The sequence below is a fragment of the Panulirus ornatus genome, chromosome 33 (genome assembly GCF_036320965.1).
Source record: "Panulirus ornatus isolate Po-2019 chromosome 33, ASM3632096v1, whole genome shotgun sequence".
In the NCBI taxonomy this organism is placed as follows: Eukaryota; Metazoa; Arthropoda; class Malacostraca; order Decapoda; family Palinuridae; genus Panulirus; species Panulirus ornatus.
In genome coordinates, this window is record NC_092256.1 from 12,111,356 (window position 1) to 12,132,810 (window position 21,455).

The 21,455-nt window shown below is 37.8% G+C and overlaps 1 protein-coding gene across 1 annotated transcript in view; it reads left to right on the top strand.

Moving 5' to 3' along the window:
* The window catches only part of LOC139759459 (protein slit-like), a 1,061,304-nt gene extending 1,041,033 nt beyond the window's left edge, over positions 1 to 20,271 (top strand). Inside the window, 2 exon segments of the mRNA XM_071681610.1 lie at positions 1,509 to 1,683; positions 4,054 to 20,271. Of these exon segments, the coding sequence (XP_071537711.1) occupies positions 1,509 to 1,683; positions 4,054 to 4,280 (402 nt within the window). The 3' untranslated portion in view covers positions 4,281 to 20,271.
* The last annotated feature ends 1,184 nt before the right edge of the window (positions 20,272 to 21,455 follow it).

Consider the following 21,455-nt stretch of genomic DNA (forward strand, 5'->3'; position numbering starts at 1 on the left):
CCCCCCACCTGCCCACCCCAGGCAAGGTAGCACAGGAAAAGAGAAAGAAAGCAAAAAGCAAACACATACAAATCATTGCTCAGGAACGATACATTTCCTTTACATGCGAGCAGAATGAAGATGACATAACAAATTAGTGTGTTTATTCTTTATAGGAGCCACCTCAAACATGATTTTACAAGTGTGTGGAGTAGTGTCTAACATAGTGAAGGCGCTGCCCCCTGAGGTTGGGTGTTGCCACAACTGGGGGGCAAAGCTGCTGCTGATGGGTACTCCCCTTGATCCATGTGTGTCATGGGGAATGGTGAAACCTGGGGGCATAGATGACATTGGTTTTTCAAAGACAGGTGGCTTCTGCCGTTCGGATTCACTGAGTAATGTCTGTGCGGCTTCTCCTCCACTACCACGTTCAACCTGTCCAACCTCTTTGAAGTGACGTCCTGCATGCAGACATAGGTGCCCGCTGACAGCTGGGGCAGTGTAGCGGCATCACCTGTTGGGCTGCCCTACACAAGAGCCTGGCTTTCTGATGTGGCCCACTCTCTGTTTTGCAGAGCAGTTCTCCATCACTTGTTTATCATATGATGTTGCCAGGTCACCAAGACACCATCTTGCAACTGTGACTTATCTCCCTCTCTTAGGGATGTTTTGAGATATTGGAGCATAGCCTGAGTTGCTTTTCTGTTTTGGAGACTACCTCCAGCACTTGTTTTACCCCTCAATATCCATTTGGCTGCCTTTACTGCTGCTTCGGTGCATCCTTTGGACTGGGGAAGTGGGCTGAGGAGATGGGGTCATGATTCCCCACCCATTTTTTTTCTTTTTTAGAAAGTTTTCATCTCCTAGCTATCTAGATTGGTTCCCCTGTCCGAGGCAGTATCCATGGGTGCACCCCCATCTCCTGAAGAAGGTGAGCACCCTTGCAATAACTTGGAATTTTCCCCTCATAGGTTTGAACCCTACTCTGCACCATTTAAGAGGTGCAATGAAAGCAGATAATCTGTCCTCACTTCATTATAAAAAAGTATCCTTTCACAGGAGGGTATAGCATCACCTCTATCCCAGTCTGACTCCTGCCTCCAACTGCCTGGCAAGCGTTTTCTTGCTGCTAGATGCCCTCCACCCAATTATCATACCACACACTAAACACTACAGTAATAGAGGAGTTAAAAAAAAAAGCATGTGAACATAAATGTGGCACAGAAATAGGTTACATTCAGTTTAACAGACTTTCAGCATTAATGGACACCCTTTCCCCCTATCAGTCTGCTGAATTGAGGGTTTACTGTATATTGTTTGGTGATTTTTAGTAATGATGCAGATGTTCCATTTTTCATCTGTTGTTGTTAAATGCATCACCTAAGATTTTGTTTAATGTAGTGGAGAAAAGCATTAAAGATTTAGGAGCAGCCTATTTATTGACTGCTGTTGTTAAATGATAAGCAGCATATGTGTATACTGTGTTTTTATCAGTAGGCCCATAATATTTGCAATGTTATATTTTGTAGATACACCCACCAGCAGTGGAGGAAGTGCACAAGGAAGAGGAAGACATTACTAGAACTGACCCATGTGAAAATCATAAGTGTCGCCGTGGACGATGCAAACCTAAGCGTAAGGCTGAGGGTCTGGACTACAAATGTCGTTGCCGCACAGGGTGGTCTGGGAGGTTTTGTGATCAAGGTAAGCTATTACGTAAACATGTTCAGTGCAGGATAACCTACTTTTGGTGGGATGTTTAATCACTCATCAGTAGGCATCTTCCTATAAAGTAGTTGCTCAGAACTGAACTAGAATGACAGACTTAACCAAAGTATGAATGAAAATGCATACAAATGCCAATGCAGACATGGATACTGAAGATAGAAGAACAGTTATTCCTCTGCTTGAATAGAGGAAAATTAAAGAAAGTACTGTATGAAGTATTACTATGTTGTTGAATTGCACACTTAAAGGGGAAAAATGAGTGAATATGTATGAGTAAATGTGGCCTTTATAATAGTTCCTGGTGCTGCCTGCTAATGCGGGAAATGGCGAGCAACCACGAAAGAAAAAGATATTCAAAAAATTAAGTATATGTGGTAGTTATTACATGGGTGGTTGGAAAGGTATGTCTATCTATCTATCTGTCTACATCTTTCATGCCTGTTCCTCTCTGGAATTCCTGTAAGGGGGTAGCCAGGTAACAGTCTCCATAATTAGTGGACTCTAGTGCCACTTCTTAGCCTTTAGTGCCTCATCCTTAAGAGGCCACTGGCAGGGGGCAATTCTGGTGCAGTGTTTGCAGAGGCTCCTACCTGATGCTCGTACTGGCAACTTCTTCCAAATACTCCAGCCTAATGTTCATTCCTACTACTTCTACGTAATGTTCCTACCTACTGCTTCTATCTATTGCTCCTACCATTTTGCCAGGAGGCAGGGCTAGCACATAAGATTCACCATAGGAAAATTTATAGTTATGAAGAATGAACTGTGTGACTTAAGTGTGACAAGGAGATATTGTATGTTTGTGGAGAAAATACCAGCAGTCCACATGTGGGTGAGGTAGAAAGAAAAGACAGCTACCTGGGTCAGAGGAATGCAAATTGACAGCTGCTGAAGTGCTGGCTCACTACGCAGCTGTCACTAACTCTCCAACCACTGAAGTGCTGTCTCATTATGCAGCAGTCACTAATCCTCCCAATACCCAGGGGGGTAGTACTGGTAGTATGCCTTCCTGGTCATTGGCTTCCTACCTGCTATCCTGTGGGATAAGAAAGCAGGAAATGAAAAAGAATTTGGTTACAAAGGCAAAGGGGATAAAGGTGAGTGTTGAACTACAGAGGCATAAGTTTGTTGAGTATTCCTGGGAAATTATATGGGACGATATTGATTGAGAGGGTAAAGGTATGTACAGGGCATCAAATTAGGGAAGAGCAGTGTGGTTTCAGAACTGTTAGAGGATGTGTGGATCAGGTGTTTGCTTTGAAGACTGTGTGAGAAATACTTAGAAAAACAGATGGATTTGTGTGTACCACTTATGGATCTGGAGAAGGCATATGATAGGGTTGATAGAGATGCTTTGTGGAAGGTTGTAAAGAGTATATAGTGTGGGAGGTAAGTTGCTAGAAGCAGTGAAAAGTTTTTACCAAGGATGTAAGGCATGTGTACGTGTAGGAAGAGAGAAGAGTAATTGGTTCCCAGTGAATGTTGGTCTGCAGCAGGGGTGTGTGATGTCTCTATACTTGTTTAATTTGTTTATGGATGAGGTGGTTAGGGAGGTAAATGCAAGAGTTTTGGAGAGAGTTGAACGATTGATTAATTGACTTTATTCAGAGACCCTAGTATATTATGATAGGTATACTCATGTGTGATAGGTATACACATCTGCAATTCATCAGAATAAGGTACATAGTAGCTTCCACTAGGATAACCTATGAAAATTTTACAAACTTATTTCCAGTAGGGTCCTTGTATTGTAGCAAGATGGTGCAGTCAACACAAGAGCCACTGCACCCCTTACAAGACACACATGCACTTTGTATACCCCTCTCTTAGAAACGGTGAAAAAGATTAAAAATACCATGTCCAGACCATATCAGCACACCCTCTTCTGCTCTCTCAACCACACTTTTTTTTATTACCACACACCTCTCTTACCCTTTCACTTCTCAATCAAACCACCTCACACCACATACTGTCCTCGAACATTCCATTTCCAACAAACGCACCCTCATCTGCACCACCTTTTCTGTAGCCCATGCCTTGCAACCATATAATATTGCTGGAACTACTATTTCTTCATCCATACCCTTTTTTGCTCTCCAAGATAACGTTCTCTAGTAGGAAGTATTTGGTAGGTAGCCAATGACCATGGAGGTATTTTACCAGTACTACCCTTCTGGGTATTGGGAGGGTTACGTGTTTATTCATGTATTAATTCATTTATATCTTTTTCATACTTGTCCATTACTTTCAGCATTTAATGTGGGTGATGCAGGATATGTCTCTCTAAGCTGTTTTACCCACAAAACTGAAGTAAATCTCTTTCATTCATTATTTTCATCTCTTCAGCTCCTACCTGCCGCAAAGAACAGTTCACTGAATATTATGTGGAGAATGGGTGTCGTTCAAGGAGACCAATCAAGAATGCAATTTGCAGTGGTACTTGTGGTACACACTGTTGTAAACCACGTAGAACAAAACAACGTCAAGTTCGACTTATCTGTAATGATGGAACTTCTTACAAGAAGGAGATTGAAATCATCAGGAAATGTCGATGTCGCAGACGATGTTACTGAGAAAATGGAATAGCAAATAAGTTGAATTGAATATTGACTGGAAGATTAAGTTTTCTACTCCAGAAAAAAATTTCAAGTGTCAAGAGAGAACTTCATAATATAAGTTCTGTCATAGGTGGTACGAAAGTATTAATCAAGCATTAAAGTGGTGGACAATACATTGCCAGAAAACACCAGAAGGTAAGAAATTTTATTTTGAAGACATAACAATAGATGTAAAGTTTAAAACTAGGCACTGAAAAAGTGATATCATTATGAAATATACAACTGCTGAAACTTACAGTAACCTCTTTTACAATCCATGTGTTTGGATAAAACCAGTGAATTTTTGTGTCTCTTGTCCTCATTTCATATAATAACACTCATTCAAGTAACTGTATCATCAAGACCATATAACCTCAGTTTAGAGAGTTTGCTGCTTTTGTCAATATATACTGCTGGTGAAGACCTTATCCTTGTGTGGTATACACTGTGGATCAGAAGTTTGAAGCTTTACATGTATGGTTAGATCATTAGATATAATAATTTGGATCTAAATGTAACTGCTATTCAAACAGAATGTGAAAAGTGGAAAATCTTGTTTTGCTCATGGTCAAGCAGCTGTTTTGCAATAGTAAAACTGAACTTTCCTGTTGTAGCTTTAACATTCTGCACTTTCATTTGACTGAGAGTTCAGCTGTCAGGATCTTGGTATTGCAGTGTCTTGCATTAAGAGACAGATTCAGTGGCGTAATGCATGTGTAGCCATCTACAGTCTTGAGATCAGCAAATTAGATACACACCTTTCGCCCCTGACTACTTACCTCATAAGCTGTTGTGTTAATATCCGTTGCAGCATGCAATGTGTGTCATATATCAAAATATGTGTATTGTTTACATAGCTAACGTAAGTAATGAAATCAAGTCATAACTTCAGATGAAACTTCTTGAAAACTAGTGTTGAAACAGATATTCATAAATCATTATTGATAAGTTCAGGATGTACATAGTGATGAATTTTAGTTTAATTAAGATGAATAATTTTATGAACTGTATGATAAATATATGAAAGGCTTTATTTACTTGTAAAGTATGACTGCACTTTTGTTACATGTAAATCATCACATCAGAGTCCCGTCTAGTTTTTGTGTGCTATTAAATTATTTCATACAAACTATCTCATATTTCATAGGAATCTCGAGGTGAATTTTTCTAACCCATTATAAACTTATAATCATTTATATTTGTACAGAAGATATGACGTATCATAGTACTGACTTAGCTCAGTGTTCCCATATGTAGGTTAGTAAAAGTAAATATCTAACTAGGGGAGACTAGCAGATGTATATGAATCCCACAGAGTTCTGTAAATCACTGAGCACTGTACAAGGATGAGCTTGTTACAGTGTTTGGACATTTTATCTTGAAATTGATTTCAAGTTACATTTTCAGATTTCATGTAAATTAACATAATTTAGACAATTTTATCCATACTTCCCATTTTCCCCCACTGTTACCATTCAACTAATTTACTTAAATGTGTGAACTGACAATTAGATACTTTTCATAATGCAGGGATAAATTACTAATACTGTAAATAATTTTTAGAGGAATAGACATGTTGTCTCCACAACCTCTGGTAGATTAGATACAATTGCTTCAGCAACCTTTGTGCCATATCCTCTGTGGGGCAGCTAAGGTCAAGCTGGGTCCTAAATGAGGTAAGCTTTACTTGAAGTTCCTACATAATATCATTTTTTTTATGGTGAATCGTGACTTAAAATGATGCCCAAAATTTACTAGAATGGGCTATTATGATGGTTTTCTTTGTCATTTTCAGAGAAATTGAGTCAATATGAGACTCATAATATGTGGGAAATTTTTTAGGCAACTCCTCCCATGCATGCCTTTCCACCTAACTCTTATGATGGCCATGTTATGAGCATTCATTCAAAATTGGTCAGTCATTCTTTTCAAACCATCATGAAGCTGATCCACTTACAATAAGCATATAGATTACTTTGATATCATACAATATTTAGGCCACTACATCTAATGAATTGAGGGATCAACATGGACTTCGTCCAAATCATAGAAATTCCCACTCTGCCTGAATGGACTGAAATGCAAGCTGTCAGTGAAATATAACTGGATACCACTTTGTTTCAGTTATAAAGTGTATTGCATCTATATTTTTTGTATGATAATCACTTCTTACTGGCTTTTGAAAAGCTGGCCCCACATATCAATTAGATCTTGTTCAGCTTTGAGGAGAGCTTTTGTGTCAGGATACAACATGGTCTCCTTTTTTCGTCCTGCAGTTAGGACAATTGTCAAGGCAACTGATGTCTAGTAGTTCTCAGATTCCCTGAACAAGAACATAGCATAGTTGTTTAATACATTTCAGTTGGCCCATTCAAAGGCTCTGCATCAGTTGTTGTTTGTCATGAATAGCCTCCTTGTAGCACTTTATTGTTTTTGTGTGTTACTTTGATTATGCAGTATGAGTTATCTTACACTTGGGAGCAGAGAAGTCATCATTTGATGCCCACCATGGTTCTTGCTAAAGTCTTTTTCATGAGGCTTGTGGTAGGTTATTTACTGGGCTAAGTTCAACCCAATGTAGGGATTCCTCAGAGTTTGTCAACAGCAACATTAGATGCTATTCAGCAGATAAGCTGTTTTATTTTTGGGCTTGATGAGAAAGATTGGAATAATGTATTTTAACATGAATTCCTCTCTTTGAGATTAAGTTAGTGATACTTTGAAGATTTTGAAAAGCTCTAGTATGATAGAATTTAAAAGAGTCTCATACTGAACTCATTCACCAAATGTCAATACAACTTAGTTTTGCAACATCATCTTTGGTAACCTGATTATGAAAATTTTACATTTAATATCCTGTAGGATGAAGGGATATATCTGTTATGATTGTTTTATATAGATAGTTTGAAAAAATATATCCTTTCAGGATAAGCCTACACAACTATCCCAGGTTTTACTTCATACCCAGCTGGCCCAAGTATTACTTCATGTGGAACCAGCAGTCCTCATTCATACAATCCAGGTATTCTTCCATCCCACAGTTGCCCTAGGGTATCCCTAAATTGCCCTAGGGTATCCCTAAACTCAGCCAATCCTCTCTCGCAAAACTACTCTTGCTGACTCTGGTTTTCGACTGTCCACATCCATATGCTAATTTTTTTTTATTAGACCCCTACCCTTGAACTGGTTCACTACAGCTCACTGAGCAATTCTCAAAGGAATCATGTGAAGAGCTAATACATTTTCTAACATTTAATGATATTTCATCCAATGACTTTTTACTTAAAACTTACATTCTCCTAAATTAGTTCAGAGGCTGTTAATCAGTTATTGATTATACAACCACAGAACTCTTGCATCTTCAAAGCTGCACTCCAATCAGGAGCTGGGAAATGTTGGACTCCTTTGGAGTGAGAAGTTCCTTTATAAAATTGTACTGCTTTTCATCCATTGACAATAGTACATCCTCACTGAAGGTGACTTGACTAGGTGTAATCACATGCAAGTAGAGTTTGGTTACACTTGAGGCTGTCACTTAGTTATTTTATTCATAATTACGTGAGGATCTCTTTCTAAGAAAGAGATCTGGTGTTATGATGGTCCTCTTTCCAGAGGTTCTTGCAGCCTATGGCTGCACTTCCTCAAGTTGTAGGGAATTGTAGACTCCTTTGAAGCGAGTTCTTTGATGAGACTGTACTCCCAGTGATATAGCCTGGCCAAAGGTGACTTTATTCATGGTGTAAACTCATGCAGGCAGAGTTTGAGCAACACCTCAGAGGCTATTATACAAGGTTATACATTATTTTACTGCAAATATAACACATTTTTTTTGTTTTCCCATATCTGCCTTAGCATATGCTGGCTCCAGTCTTGTAATGAATAAATACATAGTACATTTCAGGTGTTGAGACTTAGGTTCTTGGCCATTAGTTTCAGAAATTCTGACCATTTCATATTACTTTCCCTAACCCTGCCTTGATCTCTCACTTGACCTAGTCGTTGGGTTAATTTGTTTTGGACCCATCTCAATTCCAGCTCTATTATATTTTCATTAATTGAGGTTGAATTACACTCCAACATCTCATATCCAACAGCCTTGAGGACAAGCAGCTACTGGATTTAGAATATTCTGGATTTTGGGTTATGGTATCTGTTATCCCAAGGGAACATGATAGCAGATCAAATAAATTATAACATCCCGTGGAGTTTTCTTTTCCCGGTATATGTTTATGTTAGTTTTAAACATTACAACTGTAATTTTTATTTTACTTCACAAAAAGTCCTTGATTAATTCCAATCCCATCTGTCCCATTTGAGATTTGTGAGGGAGTAGAAATGAGTGCCATCATGCTCTAATTAGATTGATGCCTCAGGAAAGGCTAGAGGAGGGTTTTGCACTTTCATCTGTCATACGATGTGGCATGGATATGCTTGGAGGATTACCTAAGTCCAGCTCTGGTGAGGGGGTTGAAGGTTCTGTACCTGGGATTACACAAGGCTTTGATAGCTTCAGCACTTCTTGCAGTGTCACTTGCTTCATAGAATTAGCTTATCCTTTGATTAGTTTGTGTACAGTATAGATTAAAGTAGTAACAGGTGATTGTATAGAAGTTAAAGTGGTGGGGCTTCAATAAACACCATTGCAGGTGCTGAATGGTGGGAGTTTTTGGAACTGATATGCAGTGTAGATTGATTTTAACTTCCTTGCCATATACACATACATATAAGTAAGATACAGACACCCACATTTCTAACACTGAATTGTGATTTCAGTTTTAGTAAAATGAATTTAAGTATTTTATAAACACTAATTACAGGCATGTAGCTTGCAGGTTAATTTAGATTTTAGTATTATTTTGTAGTCTTCTGATAACTGACTGGTCAGCTATACCATTTTAAACTGAACCAAGTGTGTTAACTCATAATGTCATTTTATATCAATTACTGTAATTTTCTGGAGACTGTTGATTATCAGTGATAATTCCAGTGCATCAACATATTGTCTACTCTGACATACATACGATCTCATTTTTTTCTCTCGTGAGATTCATAATCAAATATCTAGGAATACAAGAATAGCACTGTGCTAATGAGGTGTATTCACAAGTCTGTGGTTAGGCAAGATTGGTTGGGCATATTTTGCTGTGATAAGTGCAGGGCTGCATTCCCATTCAGGATTCTGGGCTAATTAAACCTTTTTGTCTTTTAGGTTGTACAGTATGAGAGATATTATAAAGGTTGTTATGACTCTGAAGGGTATTTGTTCTTGTATATGTTAGAATTGAAGAATGTCACCTTATTACTCTCATGTCATGTATGTATATGGTCATTCCCTTTGGACACACTTCAAATGAAACTCTCATGTACTTTAAACCCTTTCCATGTGGCAGTAGGTCACACCTGCCCCAGTGCAACTACATTACACATGCAAATATAGGAAAAAATTAAAGTTCAAATTTTGGCATAATACCTTTTGTGAATGTAGAATGCCTAACAGTTTATGGAAAAAAAAAAAATGAAATATAGCCTATGCCCTGTCAGTCAAACCAATGTGTCTAAAAGTCCATGATGGGCCATGTCACATGTAAAACAGTACCGACAATATGAAATGCACTTAAACACAAAACAATGGAAAAACAAATTAGAAAAAACTTATCCCATTGCACTCCTCTGATCCAGGTATCTGTCTTATCTTTCTGCATCACGTATGTGGGGAATATTGGCATTCTGTCCACAAACATACAATCTGTCCTTATTACACATAACACTTGACAACACTTAACTCATACAGCTCATTCTTTGTAACTCTAGATTTTCCTGTAGTGAGCACTATGTGTTAGCCTTACCTTTTGTCAAAATGGTAGGAGCAGTAGATATAAGTAGTAGGTAGGGTCACTAGGTACAAGTAGTAGGTAGGACTATAAGGCAGGAGCATTACATAGAGGTAGTCAGTAGTAACATTAGGCAGAAGCCTCTACAAACGCTGTGCTGGACTTGCCCTTTACCAGTGACCTGTTAAGGGCGAGGCACAAAAGGCTTAGAGGCACTGGAGTTCACTAGTTACGGAGACTCTGTTGCCATGGCCACCCCCATGAGGGCATTCCAGAGGGAGCAAGCATCAGAGATATAAATAGATAGATAGATAGGTAGATTACCCCATTGCCTCGTCCCATCCAGTGGCAGACATATTTATGTAGTAAATCTCTAGGCAAATAAACAGTTTTAAGAAGAGTGTCACATGTGTACACTCCTAGTGAGTGTGTTACTCTCCCAAATGCTGATATATCATCTGAAGCAAATAGAACTTAAAGGTAAATAACTGCAAATAAAAAGATGTAGACACCATGGCTAGCAAATTATGAGTGTTTTTACATGGATGAATGTATCATGGCCTCTGACAACATATGGTCATTACAGCAACTGCAGTAGTCTACTCTTAAAAAAGCCAGCTTTGAAATATTAAGTCAGGTCCCACATGCAAACATGATGAGGATAAAAGTCCTGCACATGAACATGAAGTAGACAAAAGTTGGGTCCTGCATGAAATGAGTTTGGTAATTGGTCATTTGCTATATCATAATGATTTTGCTTTTCTTACCTTATAACCAGTTTTTCAAACTGACTGAAGCAAGGGAATTCAATTTAGAGATCACATCCAAGCCTCTGATGCTGGGAATTAAACTTGACCTAATTGTTCTGTAGTGCGCAGTACTGGTAGGCATCATAATATGATCACCATATAACTGTTCAAACAGTAAAGTGTATGGACTGGATGGCATCCCTCATGCTTTAAAGTCATTTGCCTCAGAACTTGCACCTTTGTCGGCTCGTTTTGCTTTTACCCTGAACACTTTTCTTTCACTTTGAAAACTCTCTTTCTTTTCTTTTAAACTATTTGCCATTTCCCGCGTTAGCAAGGTAGCGTTAAGAACAGAGGACTGGGCCTCTGAGGGAATATCCTCACCTGGCCCCCTCTGTGCCTTCTTTTGGAAAATTAAAAAAAAAACGAGAGGGGAGGATTTCCAGCCCCCCGCTCCCTTCCCTTTTAGTCGCCTTCTACGACACGCAGGGAATACGTGGGAAGTATTCTTTCTCCCCTATCCCCAGGGATAATACATGTATAGATTTAGATATAGATATAGATGAAAACATGTATAGATTTAACTTATTCCAAAGAAGGGTGACCATATTAATGCTGTCTGTCTCTTCTCATATATGGCTTCCTCTTTAGTTAATTCATTTATATTTTTGGTGATGGTTCAGCTTTCCTTCTTTTTTTTCAGTTGACAGCTATGTACTTTGGAGTTTTTACTTGTCTCTTTTCCTTTCTTTCCATTGTATCAAATACTTCCTTCAGAAAATAATCCAGCTTATTCGTATGGTGATGATTCAAATCTGCATTTTTTCAAATCTATTCCACCTTATACTTCCTCTGTGTCTAGTCTCATCACAACTCCTTCTACAAACTTAAAGAGTTGCTGGTAGAAATGTAGTAACCTAGTTTGGTTTATTGCCTCAGAACTGTACTTTCTTCATGACTCCCATCTTCTTTGGCTCTATAATTCTATCACTCGGTACAATGAACAGAATACATTGCTAACCAAGTCAGCCTCTAAAAAGCAGTCCTCTTCAGATGCTTAAGAACCCTCAATCTTGACAGTCCTCTTCAGATGCCAAAGATTCCTCTGTCTTGAACAGTTACTCCATTTATTCATGGAGATGACACATACATGTAGGGACTACAGTTCTTACATCTGAAGCTGTTATAGCTTTGTATGTTTACTCCATATTATAAATTCTCCCAGTCTGAAACAAAACTTAACCCAATTTCCCTTCACGACTTCATTCTCCTTACCCCTTCTTTAGATATTACTGTGGTGATTGCTCTAAAAGAATTTCTTTCTTTCTGGTGGTATAGGAGGGGAGGAAAAAAGAGAGGTAGGAGAAGTGAGATGTGAAAACAGAAGGTAGTTTTACAGTTAAGATGAATGGCATAAATTTCTTAAAAGTCTACTTTGCCACTTTCGTCAATAGCAGTATTATGCAGTACTTGAACTTTATAAACCTATGCATTATTTGATTACTGTACAGCTAGTGGCAATTCAATTCATGAATGGGCTCTTGTGGTCCTCCCATTTTTCCCTGCACCTTTAAACTTTGAAACTTTATTTGTATGTTTTTCCAAACAACTATAATGTACTTCTTTTTAGTAACTGGTTTTCCATACCTTTAAAACTTTTGATTATTATTCTCCGTTTTTCTTTTCTTTTTTTAACTATACCTCTTTTGCCTTTTATTTTAGTTCACTGCCTAGTATGAAATAGGACTGCTGTCCATGATTAGAGCTGGTAATATAGAAAAAAAATTAAACATAAATCTTAGATTGTATTGGTTCCCATAACACAATATACATCTTGGTTATCTGAGGGACAACAGTTTTTGTGTTCATTTGGATTTTTCACTGTGTGATATATAGATTCTGTATATTTTTCAAGAATCAGGTTAGTGCTACATAATATCTGTCAGGACTCTCAGCGATACATATTCTTAAGTAGCCACCAATGTTGAGTATCATATATTAGCCAGTGTTAAGGGATATATATGACTTCATATCCCACTTTTTCCTGTCATTTGAATATTTTAGGTGTACTTGATGCACATGATTATACTCTGTTACATCCTGTTGCTAAGAGTATAGTTACCTCCTGAGAGAAACCTCATTATTTAGTTTATTTCTTTTCAGCGTTAGAAATGTTTAAAATGGATTTTGTTAATATTGATTTGGATAGTTGGATGTTTTTCATCATTTGTCCTTCATGCCAAGATGTGGGCATTACTAGAGTTGACCATTCTTCACATAAAAAAACTGTAGTAATGCAGGAGAGATTTCTTTGTATGTGTGAATAGTTGTTTCTTTGTGAACTTTCTCCTACTCACCCTGCACTCTTTGTTAAATTCGTGGCCTCTACTGATGAACAGCTGTTTGAGCACTGGTTGCCTGACAAGTTGGTATATGGCAAACAAAGTTGGGGACACTCTGTGGGACCTGGGTGTAGCTGAACCCATTTTCTATATCTAAGGTAGGAAACTTTTCAGAAAGTTCAATCTGGTGGATTCTTGGGCATCATTGCAAGAAGTCATTATCTTGACCAGAGAAAGCATTCTTTCCAGCATCAGGGCAAGCTTTTTTATAACAATTAATGACAAGTGGCTTGTATTCCTTGTACCAGTTAAGCAGCTACTCTGTCTTGTAATGGTTAGAGTAAGCTTACCTCAGCCAGCACTGAACAAAGTAAGGAAGATAAGTATTATGATCTCGCCAGCAACAGAGCCCTATTGCTTCCCATTTGTATAAAGTTACTCTTGAATGTTGTTTACCTGAAATAGAGGGCCAAATATATTTGTAAATGACACAGTGGTACTATTTCTTTCAGTCTACTCATATAAGTTATTCATGGTATCAGGCTTATTGGTTGAGAGAAGAGAAGAGAGTGTGTTGAAATGGTTTGGACATGTGGAGAGAATGAGTGAGGAAACATTGACAAAGAAGATACATGTGTGTCAGAGGTGCAGGGAAAAAGGAGAAGCAGGAGACCAAATTAGAGGTGGAAGGATGAAGTGAAAAAGATATCGGGTGATTAGGACCCGAACGTACAGGAGGGTGAGAGGTGTGCAAGGAATAGGGTGAATTGGAACAATGTTGTATACCAGGGTCAACGTGCTGTCAGTGGACTGAACCATGGCATGTGAAATGTCTAGGGTAAACCATGGAAAGGTCTGTGGGGTCTGGATGTGGATAGGAAGCTGTGCATTACACATGACAGCTAGAGACTGAGTGTGGATGAGTATGGCCTTTTTTGTATGTTTTCTTGGCACTACCTCGCTGAAGCAGGGGGTGGCGATGCTGTTTTCTGTGGGGCTGGGCAGCGCCAAGAATGAATGAAGGCAAGCAAGTATGAATATGTACATGTGTATATATATGTATATGTCTCTGTATGTGTATGTATATGTGTATATGTTGATATGTATATGTATGTACATGTGCATGTATGGGCATTTATGTATATATATATTTTTTTTTTTTTTTTCATACTATTCGCCATTTCCCGCGTTTGCGAGGTAGCGTTAAGAACAGAGGACTGGGCCTTAGAGGGAAAATCCTCACCTGGCCCCCTTCTCTGTTCCTTCTTTTGGGGGGAAAAAAAAAAAAAAAAAAAAAAAAAAACGAGAGGGGAGGATTTCCAGCCACCCGCTCCCTCCCCTTTTAGTCGCCTTCTACGACACACAGGGAATACGTGGGAAGTATTCTTTCTCCCCTATCCCCAGGGATATATATATATATATATATATATATATATATATATGTCTATATGAGTGAATGGGCCATTCTTTGTCTATTTCCTGGCGCTGCCTCACTGACGTGTGAAACAGCGATTAAATATAATAGTAATGATGATTTATATTCCTTTGAGTCCACGGGGAAATGAAACACAATATGTTCCCAAGTGCACTCTCATGTAATAATCTTGCATCTCCCCTGATGATGAGATTATTGCACGAAAGTGCACTTGGGACCTTATCATGTGGTGGAAATGAAATGTTTGAGGACGATATATGGTGTGAGGTGGTTTGATTGAGCAAGTAATGAAAGGGTAAGAGAGATGTAATATATATATATATATATATATATATATATATATATATATATATATATATATATATATATATATGTCATGAATATGTGTGTACTTATGTAGACAATTATACAAAACTACACATTATCCCAACTAGAGAGATAGCTCAGGGGATTGGATTGAACTCTTCCTTCTAGCAACTTCCTTGGAACTTTAGAAATAAAATTAAGGAAATGTTATTCAAAGGCATCATATTTTTTAGTATTATCCTATTCAAGCACTAGCATATTTCATTCGGTGATGAATTGGTTTTGTGAAAGTACTGTTATACTATGTGTCCAGTTATTATTTTATAGGCAATCCCATGCATTAATAATAATCTATTCAAAATTTATGAATATGGTCATGATATCCAGTTTGTCACTTAAAAGGTGCACCTACCTATGGAGGTTATCAAAAAGAATGAAAAGAAGGAAAGTACACATCATGAGTTTTAGCAATTCTTTACATGTCTGATATACTGTAATTGGTTTTGGCTAATTACTATCCAACTGTGAAGCTGCTGAGAATTCCATTGTATCATCCTTACTCTGTGATAATATACAAGTACAAATGATTGTTAAATTTGGAAAGCCTTTTTTTTGTTTTACTAACCAGGTACAAGTACATTAAATAATACAGTATATCAGTATACTTGTTTTAAGTGTGACAATTCTTGAACCTGTGGCAGATTCAAAATTTAGGGCGATAGGAGTATTAATTAAAAGTTGGAATTTAAAAAAAAAAAAATTACTTCTTAGTGTGTGAAATGGAATTGTAAATTTAGAATCTGTTGCAAGTATTTAAATCTCTGGTCATAGTAACTGAAAATTTGTTGCCTCAGAAATAGTCAGATATTCAACTAAAACCATTTTAGGCCTATACTATTCATGATGCACTTTAATTGATGGTCATAGTAACAGGAAATTTGTTGCCTCAGAAATAGTCAAACTTTCAACTTAAACCATTATATGCCTGTATTCTCCATGATGCATTTGAAAATTAATTGATTATTAGAATATGATATAGTCGCTTACAGCCTATCAGCTGGCTGGGGGATGCCTGCAATTGTCTAACTTCACAAGTTAGGTTGGTTGGTTTACAGTTCAACTCTTTCAACATTCAAATGTGGATGCAGCAAAACCAACATCAGAGATAATCATCAGTGTTACAAAGAAAATGAGAGAAAAAACTGATTCTTGTTAACTTGGATAATATGAGGGTGATTTCTCACTATTTTATGCAAATAGATGTAACCAAACTCTGCCTGCATGAGGTTACACTACAAGTAAAAAAGTTATTATCAATGAGGTTGTACCATCATTAATTGATGAAAAGAACTGCAGTTTCATCAAGGAACTTCTTGCACCAAAGGAGTACATCATATCCCAGATCCTGATTGGAGTGCAGCCTCAGAGCTGCAGGGAGCCCCATAAAAGGGGTCATGGAGTTGTATAATTAACTAAGAATTGTACACAAACACAAATTGCAATGATGTGAAAATATATCCGTGTGTAAGATCTGTACACGATTGAGTGCTGTTCATCATTTACTTCAGTCTTTATCAGTTACCTTATTAGTGGTGTTCATCACATGCTTATTCTGTGTCAGTTATCGAATAATTTTGTCTCCAAATCAATTTCTAGTGTTTGTGTAAGTCACAGTGAGAGTGCTGTGCTGTTTTTTTTACACAGCTGGCTGTGCTGCTAGTCCATTAATAAGTATTTAACCAATTCCCAATAAAATGGGCCAAAGACAATGGTACCTTGATGTGCTGGGGATTAACTCTTGTTTTAGTAGACCAACTTGCAGTTATCTTGGTTCCCGTGCTTTTTAAGAAATTTTACTTGGTAAACTTGACATTGCTTAATTTCTTTTATACACTTTCCATAGCTTCTTTTGTATATCTAGGCCTCATTTTGTACATTCTGTCATGATTCTGCATATTACATCTTATCCAACTTCAGTTAGCTGCAAATGTTCTGAGTATTGCTAGCTCTGTCTCCAAGGAATATTCTTATAATTACTTCCTTCCCCAGGAATCACTCATGTCATTATGGGCTCCCACAATGCTCAGGAAGCCAGCCATGTCTAGTGATTTAGGGAGAGTGCAGTGCAAAAGAGCCGTAAGTGTTCAGTGTCTTCACTATGGTAGTTGCATTATGGGCGGGAAGGCTCTTGGGATATGTTGAATCAGTGTTTGTTGTAATGTAGGTATGGGTGATGTCCAGAGCATAGATGAGAAAGTGTGACTCATGTTTGTATGGGAAGTTTAGTTTCAGATGGGTGTATGTCTGGTTTACCAACCTACTTATGACAAGATTATCCCATGGTGGAAGGGCTAGTGCATTGAACTCACCACTTAACCTGTATGCTCACGAATGATATTTCTCTTGATCATCTCGTCCCCTCACTTATCTTTCTTGTTTTATAATGCTATTTCTGTAAGCATTTACTTTTCTGATGTGGTTATGTATTCTAAGTCATTGGGTATTGTCTTCAATCATATTTCTCTAGTTACTGTATAAATTTCTTAATCACTTGGTATTGCATTAAATAACCATTCCAACTTCCTTGCTGGGCATTCATTATCTGCCATATGCATGTGTGGTATGTTTCTAAGTGTTTAATACTGAGCTGGGAGGATGGTTGTTTGCTGTTAGTTGGGTCAATTCAGTGTGTGTGTGTTTTGTTGGTGATGTATTTGAGGCATTGGGGGATATGGGGTCAGCATCACAAATTTTGTTGAATTGTGAGACAAGGGTAAGCTTTTTACTTCTACATGGGGACTGGTGGTTAGTTATGGAGTGGTTTGGGTGGGAGGTGGTCTAATGCTGTTGCAAAGAACTTAGTGCCAAGCTTGTTGAGGTTGGATTGTACTGGGAGGATGTTTTTCATTGTGTAGGTGTTAAGTGCTTGTGGTTGCTCAGCAACCAGTGATTGTTTGAGTGCTCTGTTTTATGTGATTTGTAGCTTTGCTACGTTTGCTTTTGAGTGGGGAAGATCAGAGAGATGAGGCATAGGTATGTGTGGAGTGGATGAACTGTTTGTTGAGGATACTAAGGGATTCATTCCAGTCCAATTCTTGTGCAAGTTAAGTTTCTGAGGGCATTTAGTGAGTGTGTTGCTTTTGCATTGATGTTTTTGGTGTGGGAAGTGAATGTCAAATGTATATCAGCTGTGATGCTGAGAATGGTTGGTGTTTTGTTCAGCGAGAGTGATTGTCCATTCAAGGTGACTGGGGAGTGCAAGATGGATTCATATCTGTCTGGGGTTAAAAGAAGGATTGAAGACTTTATTGGTGATGCTCATATTCTGCTCTTGGTGAGTCATTATTTCCATTGTGTAATGTAGTGATGCATGTTTGTTGTTGCTATAGTGGTGTCAGGCTGTTGTGATGTTATTGTGAGGTTGTCTGCACATGAGCAAATATTCATGTGGTTTGCTTAGGTAATGTAGGAAGAGAATGAAGATAGAGAAAGAACTTCATGGCAAGTCAGGATGGGGTTTTTGGTTGGTCGAAACCATCTAGGATATGTTGTGTCAGGTCAATGTATAGGTCTGGTGGTGGATTGGTCGGATCTGAATCTGTGTTATGTAGTTTACTTGATTCTGTTGTGGATCAGTTTTTCAGAATTTGGATGCTAAAAAAGACAGAAGTGGTATAAGGAGATAGGAGGAGGAAAAGTTGGGCAGTTAGGAGGGTTTTTAGATTATTATTATAATGGCAGGTTTCCAAATGTTAGGGATTGTTTTATAGCTAGGAGTGGTGGAAGAATATGTAAGTGAGTGCTTAGACTGAAACTGAGCCAGAGAATGTTATGTGAAAGTTTGATATGTTGTCAGGGCCTGTTGCAGGAGAGTTCTATAAGGTTTTAGTTGCACAGCTTGTATTAGTTGGAGTGAATGGTGGGTGAGCAGTTTTTTCTGGGTGGAATTTGTGTAGGTTTTTCATGATTTTCCTGTTTTAGGATAAAGTTAGTTTATGGAAGATTGTTTTGAAGTTTCTCATGAGAGTGTTTGCATGTTCTGTGGGAGAAGGGATGTCATTAGAATGGTTCAGAAGCGCTTCATGAGTGGGGGATCTTCTATAACAAATCACCAGAGTTGAATGCTGTATCATGGGTTTTGTTGTGTTGAAGTTCCAGTTTTGCACTGAGGAATGTATGGGAAGAAAAGTTACTGTTTGGGAGGGCAAAAATAGGTATGTTTGAAGGTATAGTAACCCCACCAATGTTGTATGGATGCAAGGCATGGGCTATGGATGAAAATGTATGGTAAAGGGGGGGGATGTGTTGTATACAAAATCTGGTGTGAGGAATGTTGATCATGTAGGTAATAATAGGGTGAGAGAGAGGTGAGGAAATAAGAAGTGTATGGTTGAGAAAGCTGAAGAGGGTGTGCTGAAATTATTTGGGCATTTGGAGAGAATAAGTGAGATGAGGTTGACAAAGAGGATATACATGTTAGAAGTGGATGGGACAAGAAGGGGGAGTCCAAATTCATGATGTATGGATGGAGTGAACGAGATTTTGAGTGCCTGGGGCCTGAACATGCAGGAGGATGAAAGGCAGGCATGAGATAGAAAGGACTGGAATGATTTAGCATACAAGAATTAATGTGCTGTCAGTGGACTGAACCAGGGCATATGAAGCAGCCGGGGGATAGGAACAGCTAGAGAATGGATGTGTGAATGAGTCCTTTTCTTCATTTGTTCCTGGCTCATCCTCACTGATGTGGGAAATAAAGAACAAGTATATATATATATATATATATATATATATATATATATATATATATATATATATATATATATATATATATATGGACAGATAGAAATATAGAATGATAGCAAGACAGATATATGATTAGATGCATATATCTTTATAAAAATTCTACTGGTGTTATTTTTCATTAATTTTTGTGTTAGAAGGAAATGGAATCAGAGTGCTCTTGTTCTTCCATTTGTATATATCAATTATCTCACTACAGACATACACTTAACCTGAATATTGCAGGTTTAAGCATGGCATCCTCATATTGAGAACAGGCAGCATGTTTACCACTGTGTCTTATAGTTGGCTCTCTTACTGACATGACAGAAATTTGGCCACAATATGACTGTGCAGCCACATGGAAAATCTTAGTAAAGTTTTTCTTTACACCTGTATTATGTCAGAAGTTGCAAAACAAATATGAAATTAGTGAAGTAATTCACTGGTTAAGGAAAGTCTAAAAACCAGTTTCTGAGATGTACAAAACTCCAATCTTAATACTATAAACTTTACTGTGTCTTTTGTTGTTTCTTTTACCTTAAAACAGTCTACATCAAAAGTATTTTTTATGGTATGAATTAAGTGGAAAAAATACTGCCTTACAAATTTTATTTTGTGTAGGGTAGAAACAATCCTACCCACATCTCCAGCCTATCATAGAGGGTGACTAAGATGGGTAAGAGCATGGGGCTGAAAATCCTCCCCTTCTGAACGATTACTTTCCAATAGAAGGAACAGAGGACGATATTTTCACTACAATTCAGTCGCCTCTTCCTGACAACACTACCTTTTAGAGGCAAGAAACAGCAAACAGGATAATAAAAATGGAAAGGTAATTTGAAAGCCTGAATATCTTGTAACATTTATGTTTTCATGAACATTTGTTTCTTTAATCTACAAAAAGTTAACTCCAGTACATAGTTGTGCTGCTGTGTTTACATGTTCTTTTTCTTAGGGAAAGTGATTAAAAAAGTTGATACTAATGATATTTTCATAACTTGAATACTGTTCAATACAAAAGAAGTTCTTTCCAGGTATTTCTGTAATAAGAGAATATATGACACACCTAAACCATAAATGCCCATTTCCCAAAGCTAGTTTCAATGTGGTGCTAAAACAGACCTGGTGAAAGTATTGTAACTCATACATTTTTACATTCCTCACATCACATATTATCCTCAAGCATTTCATTTCCAACACATCCATCCTCCTATGTATATACATTCTAATCTATAACTCATACCTCCCATCCATACAACATTATTGGGATTAATTTACTTTCAAACATCCCCATTTCTGTCCTCCCATAAAATGAACTCTCTTCACCCATTCCTCAATGCTCCTGGGACCTTTGCCCATTACCCACCCTATGAATCACCTCCAATTCCACAGTTCCATTCGCTGCCATGTCCCCTCCATTGTATCTAAACCAAAAGTTTTCTCCACAAACTCACATCCTAACTAACCTCTCTGTCTGCACTGCTAAACTTTGCTTTTATTCACATATGTTCTCAATTTCTTCCTTTCACACACACACACTCGTAAACTTAAACACTAATTTCTGCAGTTTCTCACTCAAATATGCTACCAGTTTTGTGTCATCAGGAAACAATAACTAACTCATTCACCAGGTCCTTTCACCCCATACAGACTGCATACTTGTCCTTTCTGCATGACCCTTGTATTTATCAACCTCACCACCC